We start from the raw sequence: 20,666 nt of genomic DNA, 5'->3' as shown, positions 1-20,666 counted from the left end.
CTCACTAAGCGAGAAGCAGTTTATAAGGAAACAGCACAAAGTGCCCTAAGAAGGACACAGATTGGGAGTCAGGCAAACCTGAATTTAAATGCAAGGTCAACCATGTACTCTGGGCAAGTTTCTTACCACTGCTGCCCTTCAGGGACAGCTAGTTAATAAGTTAATGAGAATGAAATGTGCTAAGGTGTAAAGTCATGGTGTGCACTCAACAAATACTAGTTATTATGAAGAAGAAGAAGAATGATCCAAGCCCAGCTTCCATCATTGTTCCCCAGTTCTCCCTTTGATCCCTCATAGGATAACATAATTCCTTCAAGGAAATCTACCCTTTTCTCTCCCTTTCAAAATGGAATGGTGCCCGTAATGGAGTTTTAAGGAGAAACCATTGGGTCTTCAAAGACCTCTTCAGAGTCTCCAGAAAACCACCGATGAGCTAGAGAAGAGAATGGCCCAGCGGTCCTGGCCTCGGGGTACTGGGCCTGTGTCCACGAGTGGGTTGAGTAGAAGAAATATGGCTCTGGCTGGCAGACATTGGCTCAGCTCCAGGGGCTGCTTCTTCTGTGATCACAGGGGCTGCTGTGATTTCTACTCCCCTGCTTCTTGTTTCCAGTTTAGCAGCAGCAATGACAAGCTGGGCTGGGTCCACAGAAGCGGGGAGATGGCAAGGTCTGGGTCTTGGGGGCTTGGTTCGGCTGTATGGGGTGAGGGACGAGGGTGGGACAGAGTGTTCTCCTTGCTTCTGTTGGCGTCCTCCCCTGTGGTCCTGAACACACTCATCTGATGAGTTCAAATCAATGAATCAATCTCGTCTGTTCTCTTTGCTCCCTGCCTGGTGCCATTTTCTCTTTAGTTTAATTTCAGAGATGGCTCTGTATAGAACTCTCCAGAGACTTGAGCTGACTAATCCCCCTTCACTGTAATTAAAGTGGGGGGGGAGGGGAACTGGTGCTGGAGAATGGGGGGAAGAGGACAGAGGAAGTCATAAATGGGATTTCTAAAGGAAAGCTTTTATATTGAATTCAGAAAGCCACATTTTATAGAAAATGAACACTGACCCTCTCTAAAAGGATTTGCTGGAAATTTAATTTAGTGTCTGTTGCTAAAAGGCACCTTTTACAAATTGGCATTTGTACTCATTCACCTTATCTTCTGTAAAGGTGGGTGAGCCAACTTGGAATATGGTGTGTCCGTCAGCAGAAGATGGCAGGACACCATGCAGGAACCTCCTGGCTGCCTCGATGCTTTGGTGTTCAAATCAGAGATGAGGGCCTTGTACAGGCAGGACCGTGGGTTGGGACGAAACTGCAGTGTGGAGCTACTTTCCTCATAATGACAGTAACAGCAGGCTTTGCTTTAGTGGTTTCCAACGCGCCAGGCCGTGTGCTAAGCGCTTCTCGTGAATCGTGTCGATACCTAGGAAGGGAGGGACCACCCCCGTGTCATCGCCCTCCCGACTCACCAAAGGTATTGAAAGTAAAATCACTTCCCTTCTCACTCAGGAGGACTGAAAATACTCCTGGCGGTTTTCAGGCTCACGTTTCATGACAAACATGATTATTTTTTTCTTTTAATATTAGTATTTGGGATGTCATTACTCAATTCGGTCTCCCAGACATGATATGAAAGGCAGCTTGAAAGAGTCTGCGACCACTAGCTCTGGCACCTCCCTCGCAGCAGTTTCCGTGGGTAAAACATTCCGAGAACCGGGAGAGCTGAGCCCGTCAACTGCCTCAGGTTTCTGACAAGAGCCTTCTCGTGGCTTCTAAGTTATTTTGGGTCACCTCTCTTCCTGGTCCCCTTTGGAAGAAGAGAGATTCTTACAAAGACAGACAAAGGAACAGGGACCCTCTGTAGCAAGGATAAGAAGAGAGGCGGCTTGAGCTGCAGGCGGGGACTGAGGAAGAATCAACCTAATATGATCTTCCAAAAGGGGAACAAACCTCTGACATTTTGATTATCTCAGAAATTAATCCTCTCAGTAAGGATCTGACTTGCCTAAACCTCATTTTGGTTCTTCCATTGATCTCTTACCCCTGAGTGGAACTGATGGGAATTTGTTCGCATTGATCGGCCTCGTAGGTCCACACTGGGTGCTTCAGAGTGAGTCCCTGTGTCCTCAGCTTTCCCTCGTCACTGCCACAGAGGGCACGGCCTTTCCTAACGAAAGCCCAACACTCTCATTAAAAGGTGCCATTCTCCTGGCACAGGAAAGAACTCCGCCCCTCAGCCTGTGCATGCCACCAGCCTGCCTCTGCCCCACCTTGTCACCAGGACTGACCCACTGGTCAGTCCCGGGCAGCCTTTGTACCCCAGGGTCTATGTCTGGCCATAGAGTCCTCTCTCTCTCTCTCTCTCAGGACAGCTCAGGAATGGGTCAGTAGACAGATCATTTTCACTCATGCCACCATTCCCCAGGAAGGCCCCATGTGGTAAAGGAATTCCCTTCTCTCCTCATGCTCCTTAGGAAAGAGGAGCCAGCTGCAAGTTCACCCCCAGGCCCCCTGTTAGAACTGAGGTGCTTCCCCAAACCCTTGCCAACTGCTGCACTTCTTTCTGAAGTGCCTTCAGCAGCACTGGGGGATCTGAGCTTTGAAACTCAACGGGGAGAATTGATTGGGGCCCGTTATAGGCACTGTAGCTTGGGCCTAGGAGCCTGTTAAAATGGGTAGGACCTTAAATGTTGGCCCTGGAATACAAAAAGAAAATTACGTCATCAAAATTAATGTTAAAACAAAATCATAAAAATCTTTTCAGCAGGAAAAATAAAATGACATTCTATGTGGGAATCAGGTTCATGTAGTTCCTCTGATGGGATGGGCTGTGGGGGCCGCCCGAGACCACCAAGGCACCCACGGGCTCCGGCGTGCCCAGGGTTTTCCCCTGTGCACGGGCAGTGAGGCTACGCCAGCATACAGCACAAGTTGGCTGCACTTGCCCGATGTTTAGCGGCGTTGGCCTCACGCTAAGTGAAGTGTGGTCAAGAGCCCTTCAGCTCTCTCCATTTCAGGCATGGTGGCGGCCCAAGTCCCTGCTTTCTACTGCCGCTCAGTATTAACTGGCTTGACACAGAGTGCTTGATACTGCTCTCTGATTACCATGTCCCGGATTGGGCATCAGACAGCCAAGTATATGATAAGCTGCTGGGACTAAAACTGGCCTATCACCCCTTCTAATGACATAGGGTTCTAGGGAATGTGGAAGTTGGAAGGTCCAGTAGAGAAACCTTGGGGAAGAACCTTTAGAAGCCCCTGGATATCCTTAGTTTGTCCCCCAATTAGTGGAAAGGAAATTCAAGTCATGTGACAGACGGGACTGCCCTCAGAAGTGGAACCTGCAGATGGCTCGAGGGAATCTTGCTCAGTTAAGGGCAAGAAATTGATCTGGAGTCAGCTACTAGAGGGCGAAAGCCAGGGAGTCCTGGAGCTGGTTAGGACGTCTTTTCAGAGGCACCTGAGCCAGTCAGAAGAGCAGATAGACCAGGTAGAATTGAACTTGGGAAGATGAAGGGCATTACGGAGAGACGGCTGTGGGTGACAGGAGTCTGGTGTGGACGACACTTATTTCAATAGGTGCATCCTTCTCTCCATGCCCTGCTCACCCTGGCTGGTGCACTCCGTGGTACTGGTTTTGGGCTCACCAGCATAACGTGCAGGGGCTTCATGAAAGGACACGTAGGGAGAGAATGAAAGGGTAAAAGCAGCAGCAGGTCTCAGCTTCAATGCCACCATAACCTGGGGCATTGAGATGGAGAAGCTGTTTCAAGCCATCTGTAACTCATGCTAGCTAAAGTACTGAAATTCGCACATGAGCCACCCCTATGGAAGTTTGACTGGAATCAGGACTGTCACTGTCATCGTGTCACTCTCCCCCTCCTATGTGCTGAAGGTGTTTTGAGAGGGAAAGAAAAGGGTGGAATTACTATTAAGAACTGGGGAATTGCTCAGCCCCTGGAGGCATCCGTTGGGTGTGGCCTGCATGTGAAGATAACTGTCATTTGTGGCTTGGCAATAAAAGGGTTGAGATTCCTGTAGTAATTCAGTCACGCAGAGGGGAAAGCTCCCCTGGGCTCCTGAGGATTATCACGCTACACAGAGGGCACAGAGGTTTGGCCCGCTCTGTCCAGCCAATGGCAGCCTCCCCTCTTCATGCTGTGACCGTGTCTTTCCTCTGTCCCTGCCTCTCCCAGGCGCCTCCACTCCAACCACTTGTACTGCGACTGTCACCTGGCCTGGCTCTCGGATTGGCTGCGACAGCGGCGGACGATCGGCCAGTTCACGCTCTGCATGGCTCCTGTGCACCTGAGGGGCTTCAATGTGGCAGACGTGCAGAAGAAGGAATACGTGTGCCCAGGTGAGGCCGCCCCACTGCTTGCCCTCCAGCGCTGTGACTCAGCCACCCATGAGGTCACCCTGACCTTGAGCACACACCTTGGCCCAGAGCTGGGTGTGGAACCCCAGGTCACCCCAGTGCTTAGAGAATGCTGGAGTCCTTCAAGGAGTTCTTGTCATCTGTTCAATGAAAAGGCTCAAAGAACTCATGAATCACTTTCTGTTAGAAACCTAACATTCGTTAGGTACTTTAGCATTTGCTAAACATGTTTCTGTCCTCCAGTTGCTCAGAGCAATTGGGAGACAGGATAATGGAGGCTGTGGGGTCAGCCTCCTTGGCTGGAAATCCTAGCTCTGCCCCTTACCAGGGTATGACTTTGGCAAGTTTCCACTTGTCTGCAAAATGGAAATAATACTAGTACATAACTCACAGGATGGGTGGGAGGATTAAATGAAATAATGTATAGAAAGCGCTTAGCATAATACATGGCACTTGGTAAGAGCTAGAAGTGAGGCTTAATTATTATAGTTTAGTGGGCCCACAAAATGCGCTGAGCAAACATAGGCGTTTGATCTGTGGGCGGTCCAAATGTAATAGAAGCACAGAAAACAGAACGGTGCACAGACGTACTGAGGCAGCGCAGACGTCCAGGGATGGGAGGTGGCTGAGAGACCGAGAACGTCCCAGAGGATGGAGCAGCTTTTACACAGAATCCTAAATGTGCCTGCTGGTTTGCTTTGCACTTTCCGTTGACATCCTCCAGTCCCACCGATTCTCCTGGCAAAGAAGTAGAGCTAATCCCTTGATTTCCTCAAAAAAGGAAAAAATAGAAACTATTTGGTTGTTGAGGACGTTCCCAAAGAGGCATCTCTGACATCCAGGAACCCAGTCCTGGGATCGGGGCCCAACGGCCTACTGAGATCAGGCCGGTCTCAGGGAGTTGGTGCAGGAAGAGAGGACGCCAGGGGGCTTAGCACGGGTGGGGGCTGCAGTTCCCACCTTTCTTAACTGGTGCAGCTTTCAGTGCTGCAGGTCTATTGAGCAGAATGCGCTGCAGGACCTGCTATGACAGGAGTACGGATCAGCCCTCTTCTTCTCTTGGGCGGCATTTGCAGTATGTAAGAATTTTCCTTGAATTCAAGTTCATCTCATTCTCTGCTGCTTGCTCCTGTCATGTTACTACTTCATCAAGTTCTTTATTATCCAGTGACATCCTAACACGTCTCAGAGCAGTACCTCAATAATTTCCTATAGACGCCCACTTAGAAATCACTTCCCATCAAACACGGATAATAAAACCGTTTATCACCCAGGCACCAAACTCAAACATAGTGACTGTAATTACAGTAATTATTAGGCAAAGGGTACAATACCGGCATAAGTGCCAGTGAAAGAAATAATTATAGAGTGCAGGAGTCAACCAAGAGCTAATGAGAAAAACTAATTAGAGAGAATGTGAAAACACATCGTTATAGGTGGGTACCAAGCTTCATGCTACACACGAACATAACCACCTCCTCACAGAAGCGCCTTCCCATGGAAGGAGTCGTGAGACATTGCTTATCTAACCGTAGTCGGGATCCAAACCCCAGGGGCGTAAGGCCAGGCGACCCTCGTGGGTCCTGGAGGTGCTAGCTCCCCAGATGTCCCTCGTCTGGAGCAGCTAGACCTCACAGGCGGCTTCGTTGTCACATAGAAATGTCCGCATCGCCTTCCCTGTTTATGGCAGTGAAGCCCATTGCTTGTGGGAGACCCTGCAGCTTCCTAATACGAGGCCAGGTGTCTTTGGAGGACATGAGCGTTTAGTCCGCAGACTCCGTGCGTGACCAGGCCACTGACCTCCACCCTTTCAGCACAGTACGAATTCAGGGGAGCACCACAGTGGGACCACAGTCCATTGAGGAGTTCTTTAGGTGCTTTCCCAGGTCTCGGGTTAAAAATAGAATACTGTGCGGGCTCCTTTCTGCAAAGGTCCAAGGCAGATAGGATGGTCTGGGGGAACTGGTGTATTGAACATCCATGGTGAACGAACCACCGCCATCATTAGTGGGGTCCAAGAGGACCACCTTCTCCAAAAAGTGCTAACTCTTTGATAATTGCTAAAGGTAGTTGGTGAGACTGTGATGACAGGATGCCAGAGGAAGCAGCATGGAGCAAGACTCAGGCTGTGTACACAGAAGAGGTCAAGGAGAAGGGTTATTTTCATGCACTGACCACCCCCCCACCACGCATCGCCCCGGGGTGCAGGCCCCACCCAGCAGCAGCCCAGCAGGACATCTGAAAGAGGTGGTTCTGTCCCGACCCCACTGCGGCTGTTTTAGCTGCAAAACCACCAATGTTCCTCCTCACTCAAGCTATTCCCCCAATAACTTGCAGCAAGAAGACTTTAGTCAAGAAAGGGCCAGGGGCAGTGGGGTGGCGGGGGAGGCAAGAACGTCTCTTTAAAAACAGAGGTTATCTGCTCAGGAGAAAGAAAGGTGTGTGACACCAATTAAGCCATCCCTGCGTGTAGCTTCATCACCAGTGGCCCCTGTCCAGGCAGCATCAGGAAACCTCCCTGGGCCCTTAGACGGTATCAAAAAATTCGCCAAACACCCGCCTGCAGAGACAGGAAAGAGCTTGATCTCTCAGGCTGTGAGGGCCTTGCCTGTCCGAGTCCCTGATAGCTCCCTTTGAATTAAATCCAGCTGTCTGGAGCCCAGCCTCTTCCCAGAAGCCCCAGCTGCGGGCCCCTTATCACTCCAGCTAACCCAGGAATTCACTAGCAGCACTAGCAGCTTTGACAAAATTCATCTCCTCTGTCACCTGCACCCTTCCCGTCGGAGGCATTTATTTTTTTTCCTCTGGGGAGACAATTAGGAATTTTTCACAAGGGTGAGGGACTATATCTTTGTTTTATTTATTATGAGCGTCATTCTGTGATACACAACTGAACGGCTTGGTTTCCTTCAGCCACTGCTGAAATGATTTCTCTGTTAGCTTTTCCTGATTCAAGAGCAAGGTTAGCGCCCCAGGACTCGGTGAGTCCTGGTCTCGTTGCCTGAACCTGCCTGGGACTTTCTCAGAGTTCTTATCACTGCCCCGAAGAAAGGTTCCGCTTTGGCCATTAGTTGGCTCGTGTTATGTGAGTTGCAAAGTTTTGTTCGTTTGATGGGTTTTTTCCGTCCTGACCTAAAGGGCTTATTTGGGAGTTTTAAACTCTAGGATTTACCTTCCCTGCGTCAATTTTCTGACACCTTAATCTGAGAACGTTTTTACCAGTCACAGTTTGTAATTCAAGGGGATTCGTTAAACCTTTGACCTCCTGAGTCAGTGATCTGTTTCCTTTGAACATCTTTGAACCCATTGGGTTGTCCCCCCATTTCACACTCGTCTGCCCATGGCCTTTGAATGGAAGATACCTTTTCATGAAGATTAATCTTGTCTTCTAGCAATAAGGGGCCATGGCATAGCTTATTTCAGGTACCCCGATACCTAGAACAGTGTTTGATCCTAATAGCCTCTCAACGAACATATTCTCATTTATTATTGAAAATGAAATAGGTGTATCTCCCTGGAAACAGGAAACTCCCCCCACCCCGCCCCGCTTATTTTTTTCTTTCTTTCTTTTTTTTTTTTTAATTTGGGACCAGCTACTAAGTATAAAGATAATTAAGGTAAGCCTGACTGGCCGCCCATCTCCTTAGGAGATTTTAATTAAAACACCATAATTGGACATTGCAAGAATGAGATTATTAGGTTTATAGCCATTCCCAAAATTATCATGCCTCTGGTATTTAAATCACGTTCATTTATATTCTCATCATAATTGCTTGAGTCCCATTGTCATTGCAGTCTGTTGTTGGCTTTTGAAAGGCCAGAGGCCAACAGGGATGCTTAATTTGAATACTGGAATTAATTTATTTCCACATGCTCACAAGGCCATTGGATGTTTCGACTCTGTGCATTCTGCTCGGTGATATTCTCTTTAAAGACAGAAAGAAAGAAACGCAGCTCTAACACAAGCTGTCTGACCATTCCATGTCACCACCCGAACTGCCTCTTTCTCCCTCACAAGGCTCCAAAGCTCTAATGGTCTTCAATTTCACAGCAATAAAGAGAGGCATGTGGGTGTCCTTTGGGCAGAGGAGATGGTAAGAAGAGCACTGGACCGAAATGTGCAGCTTTATTCTTCACTAACTCCATGATCTTGGGCAGTTTGCTTACCCTTCCTGTTCTTTCATTTCCTCACCAGTATAACAGGGATAATCGTAATAGAACCTACGCCATGGGTGTTATGAGGAGCAAGTAAGATCGTATACACAAAGCATTTAATACAGCATCTAGCACGGAGGAAACATGGCGTAAATGTTGGCTGCTTTTACGAGAATGATGGTTATTCTTAGTTTGGCCACGACTGTGTCCTTGGGCAAGAGCTCTCCTCTCTCAGGGCTCCTGTTTCCTCGCCATCTCCATGACCCTTTGTAGGTCTGAAGCTCAGTGACATTTGCCCCATTCATTGGGGTGGATAAGTTAGGGCCTTTTGCTTTCAGCGTGACGATCATCCCCGTTTGCCAATTAGGAGAACAAAGGTGAGGTGGCAGCTGGGCCAAATCTACCTCCCTGGTCATCCCTCCAGCTTTCTTGTCCCTCAGAACCAGAGGGGGAGCTGTGCCGCCCGCAGAGGCAGGATGGTTAGTTCTCTGTCTTCGCTGGTGATTACAAGCATGTTTCCTGTCTGAGGCCCCTTGCCCATGGAGTGCCCCTCTTCCTGACGGGATGGGCACCCCAGTGATCAGTGAAGAGCAGAGAAGGGCCAATGCCGCGTTCCCCCAAGCTCTGCCCTGCCCTTTATCAACACATGAGGCCACAATGCGGGGAAGCTTAGGAGACTTCAGAAGGCGGGCATCTCCGTTTCCTCTTGTTTGGCACAGAGGTCGCCCTGGCTCCAGATCAGAACTGTAGAGCAGACGCGTGACTGAGGAAAGGCGAAGGGGCCCCGGCTGGGTGATGGGCTCTGGGCCCACACCCTCATTTCCAGTTCAGGGTGAGAACATCCTCCTGCCTCCAGGAGCACAGGGCTTGGGCACTTAGTTAAAAGGGAAGGAATGAAGAGCAAATCCGCATTCACCCCTAAGCTTAGACTAGAACACTGTAGAACGTCGATTACAGGGGCTTCTGCCTGCTCGTCCATCACTGCGTTCTGGTGTAAGGGAGAGGAGGAGATGGCACCAGTAGACAGGCTGCTCCAGGACGACGAGGACTCGTGGGCACCGTGAGAACGTGTTATGCAACAGGGAGACACGCGTGAGGCCCGTCCCCAGAGAGTCCCTTCCATCAAAGAGACGGAGAGACTCTTCTTATCCTGATATGAAAACTCCACTCCCATTCCTCTCTTCCTCCCAGCTTGTAGAAAGGCAGGTGTTTCCTCACGTTGTCCCCTTGGAAATCCACTGCCCCTTGCACCACCCCCGTCCTCTTCGACCTGTGTGGACAGGAAGGGCTGGGAGGGAGGGATTTGCTGGCAGAGTTCAGTGGAGCACGCAGGACACCCTGACCCATGCAGGTGAGTTAGGCCTATCGGCAGTCCCAGGGCACTGGGCAGATGTGGCAGAAAGCCTTCAACTTCAGGCATGAGAGCCCGCCTCCCCAATGCCGTCCCATCCCCCACTCCTTGGCTGATTCTGTGACCAGCGCCCAGGGCACACAGAACTCAAGGGCTCCCCTCAGCACCCTTCCAGAAGGAAGGCTCACCACCATAGCTTGGTGACATTCGGCTCCCATGTCTGCCAAGCTTCTGGGCCAATTTCATTTGTGAATTTGTCCTCTTACTCACCCAAGGTATGTTTACTAAGTCGGTGTTTTGTGTCGGTCCCTGTTTTAGGCACATGGGATGTGCCAGGAAGTAAGACAAAAAAAGTTACTGCCCTTATAGAATTTACATTCTAGACTCAGTCTGTCCAGACACAAAAAGCAAAGGGGAGGGACTTCTGACGTCACTCAGAGGCCCAAAGCGAAATGGGCTTTGGTCCATCAAGCACTGATCAGAGGGGAATGTTTCCAGGGAAAATGAACCCATCTTTCGGCACCATTTTCAACCTGAAATTTTGTTTAACAAGGGAGTAATGTCCTTACTATGTGTAAGTGGCTGGCTGGGGAGCTGCCAGCCCAGGTGCTCACGGAGGCTGTAATTACCACTGTGCGTAATTAAAGGTGTTGTTAGTGACCTGGTTAAGGAGTCTTTTTCAAAGGCTGTTTTGCCTTAACAACATCCCCTGAAATGTAGCACACACTGCCTACAGAATCAGAGCTACCCTGGGAAACACCCAGCTCCTTCCCGGAGGGACTCAAGGCTGCAACCTGGGTCTGGTCTAAACAGAACTAATGTTAGCAGAGCCGCCCAAAGGAGCACTTTTGAAAAAACTCCCATTTCAGAACTTCCTGTTGCCCATAGAAGCCCTTGACCATAATGTCTTATTTTCCCCCCTTTTTTAAGAAACACCCCAACCAAGTAATATATGGACAGATCAAAAGAGGGCAGTCATCCCTCCTCCATGGATGGAAATGCAGGAGCTCCGACTCCAGCCCTCCCAGGAGCCCAACATTTCCCAAACAGGACGGTACCCGGGCTGAGGCAATTCTCCCTGACTTTGTCTGAAGCTTACCCCTTGATGTGGAGGGCCAGACCTGGCAGTTTTCTTTGGAGGAGCGCCATCTGTGCTCCAAAAGCCCCGCGTCTGAAGCTGTACTGCTCCCAGCCTCCCCGGGATGTGGGTGAGGGGATAGGAGGCCATCACACTGTAGGTCCTCTTAGTCACCTGCAAAGAGAGGTGTGCTGTTAGGTATCTCACTTCTGCTTCCATTTTTCTGAAGAACAGGAGTAGTTAGTCGTTAGACCCAAAAAGGACTTCAGACATCTGCAATCCAAACTCCTTACTCACTGAGAAGGTAGCGAAAAGCTCAGAGTGGGTACCACGACTAGCCCAAGGTCTTGCAGACAGTTGGTAATAATAACATTAAAAAGGATGGAAACAATAGCAGGCATTCCTGAGCTCTGACTCTGTGCCATGCATTCTTGTAAATACTTTACATGCATTAACTTCCTTTGCCTTCACAACAAAACCATGCTATGAAATAAGCATTGTTAGTCCCCCCCCACCCATTTTACAGATGGGGAAAACTGAGGCACAGGGACATAAGGGTGAAATGATAGAACTAGGATTCAAATCGGGGCAGTGGGACTCCAGAGCCCACGCTCTCCGCCGTGACATTCTCCTTCCTGATCTGAGGCTCTGACAGGGAGGCTCTCCGGCTTGCCATTGTCTTAGAAATGTAAAGACTTTCACAGTTTGGAACAAAGCCAGTATCACCTCTTTCTCTAAGAACATGAATGTTCCAGGTGGGGAGTTTAGTGTAAGTTATCATCTCTCTGGCATTTCCCATGGTCTCCATTGGACCCACTAGTGTGACACTGGAGAGTTCGAAGTCCTTGTACCCTAGACAAGAATATTTTCTCAAATGTCCAGTGAAGAGGATGTTTAAAAAAAGAAAATTGTGTGTGTGTGAGTGTGAGAGAGAGGCACCATGGGAAAAATAAGACTCTGTGATCACTGGGTTGGCACTTTCTGGCAAGGCAAACCTCCCAAATTAAGCCACAGACATCCGTTTGAACCCCTACAGAAGGATCACCCCCAGGCATGGGGACTACTGAGCATGGCAGCCGTCTCCATCGTACTCGTGAGTCTCACTCAGTGTCCACACGACGACTTGCCCCAGGCCCAGTCAGTCTTCTGATGCAACTTCTGTAGCTGGACTCACTCTGCCTGCCCAGACTCAGCTCGTCCAGTGAACAGAGGCCAAACGCAGATCACTTTTCCCTGCAGTCATTTTCTGTGTTTCATGTTTAGTCTCTATCGACAGCTCCCAGCCAGAAGTTTCGTGTCTGAGCTGTGAGGCTGTCTGCAGAGTTATGCTGGGTTTGGTCTCGCCTGTGGCCCTTTGCTCTGGGAAAAGGGAGATGGAAAGACTCTGAAATGACCCCTGTGGCTGAATCCAGCAGGAGAGGGATGAGAGCCATTGGGCTGAGTCTACCTTTTGGACCACAATGTCCACACTTGAAAAGCTAACCACAGGTTTGAGATTCTTACCTCACTTTGAAGAAGTAGTCATAGCATGAAAACGTATATATTGTGTTGAAAACATTTGAATTTACTTCTCGTATGAGAGATTTGACGTGGCCACGACAGTGATTATGACTCTTGTGACTCTTCGAATCTTGATTTCGCTGGCAGATGGGTGTGTTTGTCTACGTTTGCCTTTCTAAGTAACCTCCTTGGATTCCATTTTCTTGGGTTTTTACCAGTTTGCTTTAACATCACACTGGTTCTCATCTCAGACCAAAGTAAGAGCCGAGTTGAAAATATGTAGTAACTTATTTTTTTTCTAATAAGTTTCATTTGCATGTTCTCTGGGCATAACAGCTATTAAAATGTCTTGGGTGTCCCTGCTGATGACTGTATTGAAATATGGACATTGATGCCCCAGATGGGGAAATTCTGCCACCTTTTTTCCTCCCACCTGGTTTTGATAGTGATTTCCAGCCACTTGAGAAAGGAATGAAGGCGTATCTACACTCAGCATCAATTCCCAGATAAAAGCCAAAAACTCTAGGGTGTCATTCAGACATTGGGCACCCTGAGAAAGCGGTCCCAGGATAAGCTCTTTGCATATTTTCATGTGTGATTGACTCTGAGAGGACCTCTTTCTCTGAAAGGCTAGAATGATGCAATGACAGAGCAGGTGGAATAATCCAGAAATAGTCAGCTCAAGGTCAGAGTCTCTCTTCTTGGCTCAGTATTCAGCCAGTGGCAGCCGTGTCTCTGAGATGAGCGGAGATGTCAGCTGCTGATAATTTTTCAGGTAGCTTTATCAGCAGCGCCGTCTCATTGGGAAGCTGGTTAAGGGGCCCACAAGCCCAGGAGGCTCCTGACACTGACGTGAGTTGACCATTGTGTTCTGGCCCCACAGGCCCCCACTCAGAGCCTCCATCCTGCAATGCCAACTCCATCTCCTGCCCGTCGGCCTGCACTTGCAGTAATAACATCGTGGATTGTCGCGGGAAGGGCTTGACGGAGATCCCCGCCAACTTGCCAGAGGGCATCGTGGAAATGTAAGTGCCCCTTCTGCCACCCTCTGTCCCTGGCGAGTCCACTTCACTGCCTCAGCCAATCCCCCAGTAAGCAGGCAGCCTGTTGGGCTGCTAGAGCTGACCCTCAGGAATCTCTTTGCGGTGCTTCCAGGCTCCCCCAGGTATGGTAGCTCTGTGGTCAACAGCGTAGACTCCATCAGCACACTACAGCCCGTGGGCCTAATATACCTGCCACCTAGCTTTGTATGTTCTTGGAATACAGCCACACCTGTTTGTTTACGTATTGTGCATGGCTCTAAGGCAGGAGTGAGTGGCTGTGACCCAGCAGCCTAATGCACGTCCTATTTGGCCCTTTACAGGAGAGGTTTGCCAGGTCCTGGCCTGGAGTCACCCCGTGATTGTGTCCTGGCGCCATGGGCCGGCTGGTTGACTTTGGGCGAAATGATTGCTCTTTCATGTTGCGTTTTCTCACCTCTAATAACAGGATAATTATAGTACTCTCAGAGAGCCCTTGTGAAAACGACATGAAATACTGCATGTAAGCACTTACCACCATCCCTGGCACATGGGCACGTGCTCTGGAAGGTGGTGGTGGTCATGGTGGGACGAGTACGAAGGATGCACTGACTCCATAGCAAGAGACTGAGCTCTGAATCACTTCAGATTGGACCGTTGTCCCCTAGATTGATCTTCGGGTAGAGACAAGATTGGACGTGTTTGTGTGTGTGCACAGCTGTCCAAAATTCCAGTCAAATGTGTTTGTCCACGGAGCTCAGTTTTGCCCACTACTCCCTCATGCGCTAGAAAACGGCTGGTGTCTCATCCGGGATTGAGGAGAGCGCCAGTCGGCTTTGACCTCCAGGTCGCTCTTTATATGACAACAATTGTTCTCATTTTCTGCCTTCACCTTTAGGTGGCTTTATTAAAAACATGATTAGGTGGGACCCTCCTGTTGAAAACATCATTAGCCGAATCCCTCTGAATAAAAAGCATTCATTTCCCTCGCCTCTCTGCTCCTGCATCATGTCCACCTCCCTCCCCCATCTTCCTCGTTTTCTTCCTCCTCCCCCTCACCCTCCTCGGCCTGCCCTTTGGGTCCCAGTGCAGTCCAATAGGGGGCCCCTTGGCTCCTCCATTCCTGCATTCACTCTACAAACATCTGTTAGGAGCTCACTGTGTCCCAGTCTTTGCTCTGTGTTTGGGAGCATCAGCAAACAGACGCAGTTTCTGCTTTTGTGGTGCTTGTGTTCTAGTGGTGGGAAGACTGTGATAACCAATAAAGCAAAACAAGTGAGATCATATAATAGACAGTTGTAGGTTCTATGGAGAAAACTAAACCAAGGAAAGGACTTGAAGTAAATGAGAAAAAAACAACAACAAGTGACTATCTGAAGGTAGAGTGTTGCAGAAAGCTGGAATAGCATGTGCAAAGGCCCTGAGGTAGGAGTCTGCCTGGTGTACCAGAAGGCCAGTATGGAGCGAACACAAGGGAGAGTGTCACAGGGTGAGGTCAGAGGGGTAATGAGGGCCAGATCACGGAGGCATGTTAAGGATTTTGGTTTCACCCTAAGTGAGAGGAGAAGAAACATGTGACTTCCAACCGTGGGGCCTTATTCCCTCTTTCTTCATCAGCTTGGCCAGCTTTTCTCTGATTTCCTTTAATACTTTCTTCCCCAGCCCCAGGGGACGCGATCCATGCCTCCGCACCCTTCCTGCAGGTAGAAGCTAATTAGCAAAGTGTCCTCTTGGCCTGACATCCACACTGTCTGTGGTGTTCATCCACCTTCACTCAGCCCTCAGTCATCCTTTCAGCAAGAATCACCAGTTGACTCCCTTTGTGTTTTACCGTAACTCTTCTTCACTCCTTGAGGTCCAGACTCTAGCCTTGAGGAGCCCCTCTTTGCATGGAATTCCCTTAGACCTCACCGACTCTCCTCCTTATCCCTCTGCTTCCCTCCTACCATTTCTGTTTATCCCTGTCTCTCCCTCTCTTCCCTTTCTGCAGCCTTTTCCCTTCTCTTTTTCTCCCTTCCCTTGATTCATCCTCCCCCTGCTCTTCCTCTCCCCGCCCATGGTCTTCCCACTTCACTCCCAGCCCCATTTCTCTCTCCACCCAATTAACCCTTTGCTCCTCTTTATAAGATGCACCCCCGTCACTCCAAGGGAGGACTCTGCCCCCCCGCTCCGAGATGGATGTTCAAGATAGAATTCCTGCCAACATTCGTCATTTCAGATCCCCATAGATGGTTACTTTCTTTCTCCATCTGCCAGGTTTTCTCTTCGGCAGGCACAGATTTCCCCTTGACCAGGTCTCAAACCACAGCCTGAGGAAAGAGGTCAGTCTGTGTGGTCAGGCTGTCACCACTGCCCCCCTCCCCCACCCCTGGCACAGGAGGTCTGCCCACCTTGCTCTCCTGCTCCACATCTCGCTACCTCAAAGGCGCACGGCTCAGGTGTCTGGGAAAGAGAAACTGCAGATGTCCACGTCATAGGTGGGGCCCCCGCACACCACACCACACCTGGGCTGTTGAGCTCACACCTGAACACCGAATGTTAAAGGGGATATTAACAAGCTGGAGAAGTGATTTCCCAGAGGCTCTCTGATTATTAGTGAGTTTTGCCTGATTTGGGGTAAAGTGAGAAAAACAAGAACAACATGATGTTTTTCCATTGAGCAAAAATATTCAGCTTAAAGGAATGTCCTTTATTGTAAATGCCTGGACTTCCTTATTCTGCTTTTGTTGTTATTAAAAATGCCATTTCTTTTATAAAATGACGGCCACTGAAGGCAGGATACATGTATGTGTTAAATATGTGTTTAATTATAGACATAGTCATTATAGAATTTTAAATGTACATCTTTATATGAATGTGTAGTATGTATAACTGAGAGAGCGAGAGAATGCCTTAATTGGCAAAATAAAAGGTCTGTAACCACCTAGCCCATGAAATCCCAAAGTCTGGGAATGACTAACCTAGAGTACTTCCAAAAATAAGCAACCACAAACGACAACCAGGTGGTTAAGCGTGTAGACCATGGATTCAGGCAAATCCACATTCTCACGCCAGCCCTGCCTTTTAGGCATTGACCAATAACGTTTCTGAGTCTTGGTTTCCTCAACTGAAAAATGCAGAGGCTAATGGTACCTTTTCAATACTTCTTGTGAAAATTAAGTGAACGTTTGCTGTCAAATGCTTAGCATTGGGTCTGGTACATGGGTATACTGTGTTAGCAATGATAGTTGTGATTTTACCACTGCTCTTAGTGATACTGCTATTACTCCCACCACTTCTATTAGGCGCGATCAGAGGGGTTAGAATCCATAGGAGCTGGAACTGCCTGAATAAGAGGTCCCTCCGTAAAGCTAGGTCAGTTCTTTGAAAGTTACGGTTGAAAGAATAGGTTCAAGAACTAGCCTAGCCACGAGCGTTATAAATTGAGCCTGGCAGTAGCTCATTTTCATGCAAATGTATGCAGACATGCAAATAAGACTGCCCCTGCTTACCTGGCACCCACAGCCCATCAGACAGATTGCCCAGGTCTTCATTCACGTGCTGTGCTTGCCTCATTCTCCTGAGATGAAATAAAGCTGAGACATTAAAGCAGAGGAGGCAAGACTACGGTTGGAGGGTCCTGGGAGAGGTGACCTGTAAGAAAGAACTTGGAGGAGGAAACCTGCTTGTTCCTAGAAGCAACAAAGCCCGCGCTCAGGGACCTGTGGGTTGGCCTGAAAGTCTTTAAAGCAGCTAAAATGCATCCTCTTAGCAGTGAGAGAAGACCAGCCGATGGAGGAGGTTGGAAGATGAGAAAAAAGGGAGCAGAGAGTTGAAACTTCAGGGTACACCCCAGGATGAATAGGAAGTGTCTGATTTATCATCCCAAAGTCAGCCGAATGGGACTTTTTCTTTTTACTACCAAGAATTCCGCCTCGTGTCCATAACCACCATCCATATTTCTCCTTTCTCCTTAAGCGTGCTTGGCACCATGTCTGGCTCTCTACTCCTCAGTCGTTAGCTGGTAGTGGTGTTCTTAAACCTTGGGAGGGGTTCTGTCCTCTCCAATATTTTGCAGGGGGTGCTCTCTCTTTCACGCAAAGCAATCAGGCAGGATTTTAGATTTTTCCCAAGCCAGAGCAGCTCAGGGGAGTGTGTGCTGGTCTCCCCACACAGCCAGTTCCTCCTAATAATAGCTTTCTTCCAGAGAACCCGCAGTGAGATGGTTCGCTGCAGGTGTTCCTCGAAACTGAGCTCCCATGAACAGCACTGCTCTTGCTGCTCCCCAACTTTTCTCTCAACCCGCTCCCGCCTCCAGCAGGGATGGGTTCTAGGAAGAGCCAGAGACCCACATGCTTCTCTGTTCTGTCATCATCAGTCCACCCTCCTGGATCCTCGAGGCTGGAGAGGGGCCATCTGTACCTCACGCCCCGCCTTAATCTCTGTCCCATCTTCTTCCATGTTTGCTCCACACCCCCACGTGGTGGCATCCAGTGTCTCGTGCCTTCCACTGTAGCTGGTTAATTTATTTGCTGAGGAACGGCTGTGGATGGGCTTTAAAGGCCAAGTGAGAAGAGAAGGCATCTAGGGAAGAAAGTAGCCCCCCTTTGCACCGGGCCTCACCGCACCCCATTGTTTGTCTGGGGTGGGGAGACAACAAAAGCAAATATCCTCCCATTTCACTGGTCACTAGGGGATTTTAAAGAGAGAGACCGAGAGAGAACTAAAAATCAACAACAAAAAGGCAGAATGGAAAGGCAGCAGCGCTCTGGAAATCATTGCTATCAGTGATTCTCAAAATGCTCTGAGAGCCCCAGGTGTGTGTCTGCGGGGCTGCCATCGTGGAAGGAAGAGAGGTGGGATGGGATCGGGGCAGCGGGTGTAAAAGGGAAGCCGACCAGGTCGCAGGAGAACTCAGAACGGAGCCTCGGGATGAATAGTCCTGGTGTGAATCCCATTCTGCCTCTTGCTTTGGGCATGTTTCCTTAACAGCTGGCTCCCTCAGATCCCACTTTGAAAAATGGGGCTCGTTGTACCTACTAGAGATGTTCCTGGAAGATTAAATAACATACCATGTAGGAAAGGGGCACACTGTTTGGAAGCTAGCAAATGGACTCTAAAAAGAAAAACCTTACGCACATGTATACATATACAATGTGACAGAATGATTAGTCCCAAGGTCCCATACTATTCTTCACGCATGGTTTTTCTAAGAAGAAACACAGGTGTCCTCTGTTGGAGGGCCTCTGGGCATCTGTATGTAACAAGAGCAAATCGGGCTCCGGGTCTGCACCCCTGTATTCTGTGGGCAATGCCAGGTGTTCTGCAGAGTAGCGTAGGAACGGCTCATGCCACACACATACGTTCCTCATCTTTGCTGTGGCCCAAACACGTAAACTCAGTGCAGGAGGGTAGGGCTCCCGGCCTTTCCAAAGAACCACCAGCAGCTAAGGAAAAGAAAGGGAGAGGCCAGGGATGTGACTGACGGGAACCTTCCCCTTCAGCGCTATCCCGAGCACAGTGAAGCATCCGAAACTGAATCATGGTCTGGTCTCCAACCAAATGGCCCCGGATGACGTGGGCCAGGGATAAACATGGATCTGGACATCCTGACGCGCTCCCAAGTCAAGGGAAAACTAAGAGAGATGGGAAAGACGTAAGAACCATCGTAAACTCTCACTATGGTGACTTCTACAGGAGGCAGTGTAGCCTAGGGGTTAAGAACGCAGACGTCTGAGTCAGACCAGTCTGGGGTCAGTCCAGGCCCTGACGTGCAGCCTGGAGTTAGGCAAACTCGCCTCTCTGCACCACGACTTCCTTGTCCGTAAAATGGGCATATGAATAAGACCACTTGCTTTGTGGTCTTAAATACAGTGAGCCAGTGTGTGAAGAGCCCGTGTCTGACGTATAAAAAGCCCGCAGTGAATGGCAGCTGTCCCTCATCGTCACTGCCTCAGCCACACCCCCACCAGGAGTCCAGCCCAGCTCCGGGACCCCTTTGCCGGGTGACCCGCAGCCAGGCCCTACATAGCCGTGTCCCTGCCAGTCTCTCTGGCGACATGTTGACTTATGTATTGCTAGAAATATATTGTGTTCAGTTGCCTGTTTGCAAACGACGGATCATTAAGGAAGCACCAAGGAACTAGGGCAAATCCATACCAGCGCAAATGACTGAAATCCCCATCCGAAGTTCCCACTGTTTTTACTTGTGCCAGAAGACGCTCAGACGTTTGATTGGTATGTTTGTTTCTGTGCTAGTTCTAGGAAAGCAGTTTGCAGCCTAAACAATGTTTGCCAGACAAAGAAAGACAACATGTGCCAGTTAAGAGAGACCTAAAACAGCTGCTGGCTTCAGACACATCCCTAAGTGTGACCGTTTCTGCTGATGTGAATGCTTCCTTTTGTCCTTCACACTGAATTTTTGTCCCCGGGAGAATGGATCTCTGCATGCGTGTTCCCGGCTGTAGGACTGGGCTACGTGTAAAAGCCACCACGGGTACCTGCTGCATAGAGACTATGTCTCGAGTACAGGATGCACAGCAACGTCCCTGCCAGGGTCACAGGCTTAGGTTGGAATTCTTTGTTCAAAAATCACACCTTTGTGCTATTCGCGTATTTCATCCATAGTCACATCTGCATTCCATCTTCCCTCAACTCCTACAGCCGTTTTACAAAATACGTACTTCTGCAGAGGCTGCACGATATGTCAGAAGGAGCCCTGGGCTCGTCACCCCTGAAACTTTTCTGTGACTTTGGGAAAGCCACTTTCGTCTCTGGGTCTCAGTTTCTGCTTTTTCAAAAAAATAGGGAGTGTGTCCAGCGGGTAGAAACAGAGAGATGGCAGTTCTGCCACTTACTAGCTCCGTCAGCTTGGACAGGCTATTTGATCCCTCCAGGTTTTATTGTCCTTATCCACCGGATGGGGCCAACACAACTTGCCTCATAAGTGTAAGGATTAAAAGAGATAATAGACATAAATCAACTCAACGCCATAAAAGATAGTTCTTCCTGTGCAGTAGCAATAAAATTTGGTTCTGTGATGGGCCGTTTTGAGCTGGCCTCTGTCACCAGAGGATTAAGCTCTTTGGGTGCAGGTATCACCTCCTGCTCACCGATGCATCCCTCCCTTAGCCCTGCACCCATCCCTAAAGTGGAGGGTCATTGGTTTTGAACTGCGTGGCAGCCACCTGACCTCACACCCAGTGCTGACATGACT

The 20,666-nt window shown here is 49.3% G+C and overlaps 1 protein-coding gene across 1 annotated transcript in view; it reads left to right on the top strand.

Annotated features, from left to right (window-relative positions):
- SLIT3 (slit guidance ligand 3) overlaps positions 1-20,666 on the top strand; it is a 555,128-nt gene that overhangs the window by 423,823 nt on the left and 110,639 nt on the right. The window contains exons 8-9 of the mRNA XM_033096396.1: positions 4,187-4,350; positions 13,336-13,477. Coding sequence (XP_032952287.1) covers positions 4,187-4,350; positions 13,336-13,477 — 306 coding nt within the window. The remainder of the gene's footprint in view (positions 1-4,186; positions 4,351-13,335; positions 13,478-20,666) is intronic.

This window comes from Rhinolophus ferrumequinum, chromosome 24, assembly GCF_004115265.2.
Source record: "Rhinolophus ferrumequinum isolate MPI-CBG mRhiFer1 chromosome 24, mRhiFer1_v1.p, whole genome shotgun sequence".
Classification (NCBI taxonomy): Eukaryota; Metazoa; Chordata; class Mammalia; order Chiroptera; family Rhinolophidae; genus Rhinolophus; species Rhinolophus ferrumequinum.
The sequence above is the reverse complement of the archived record's forward strand: the minus strand, read 5'-3'. Positions and strand labels throughout refer to the sequence as shown.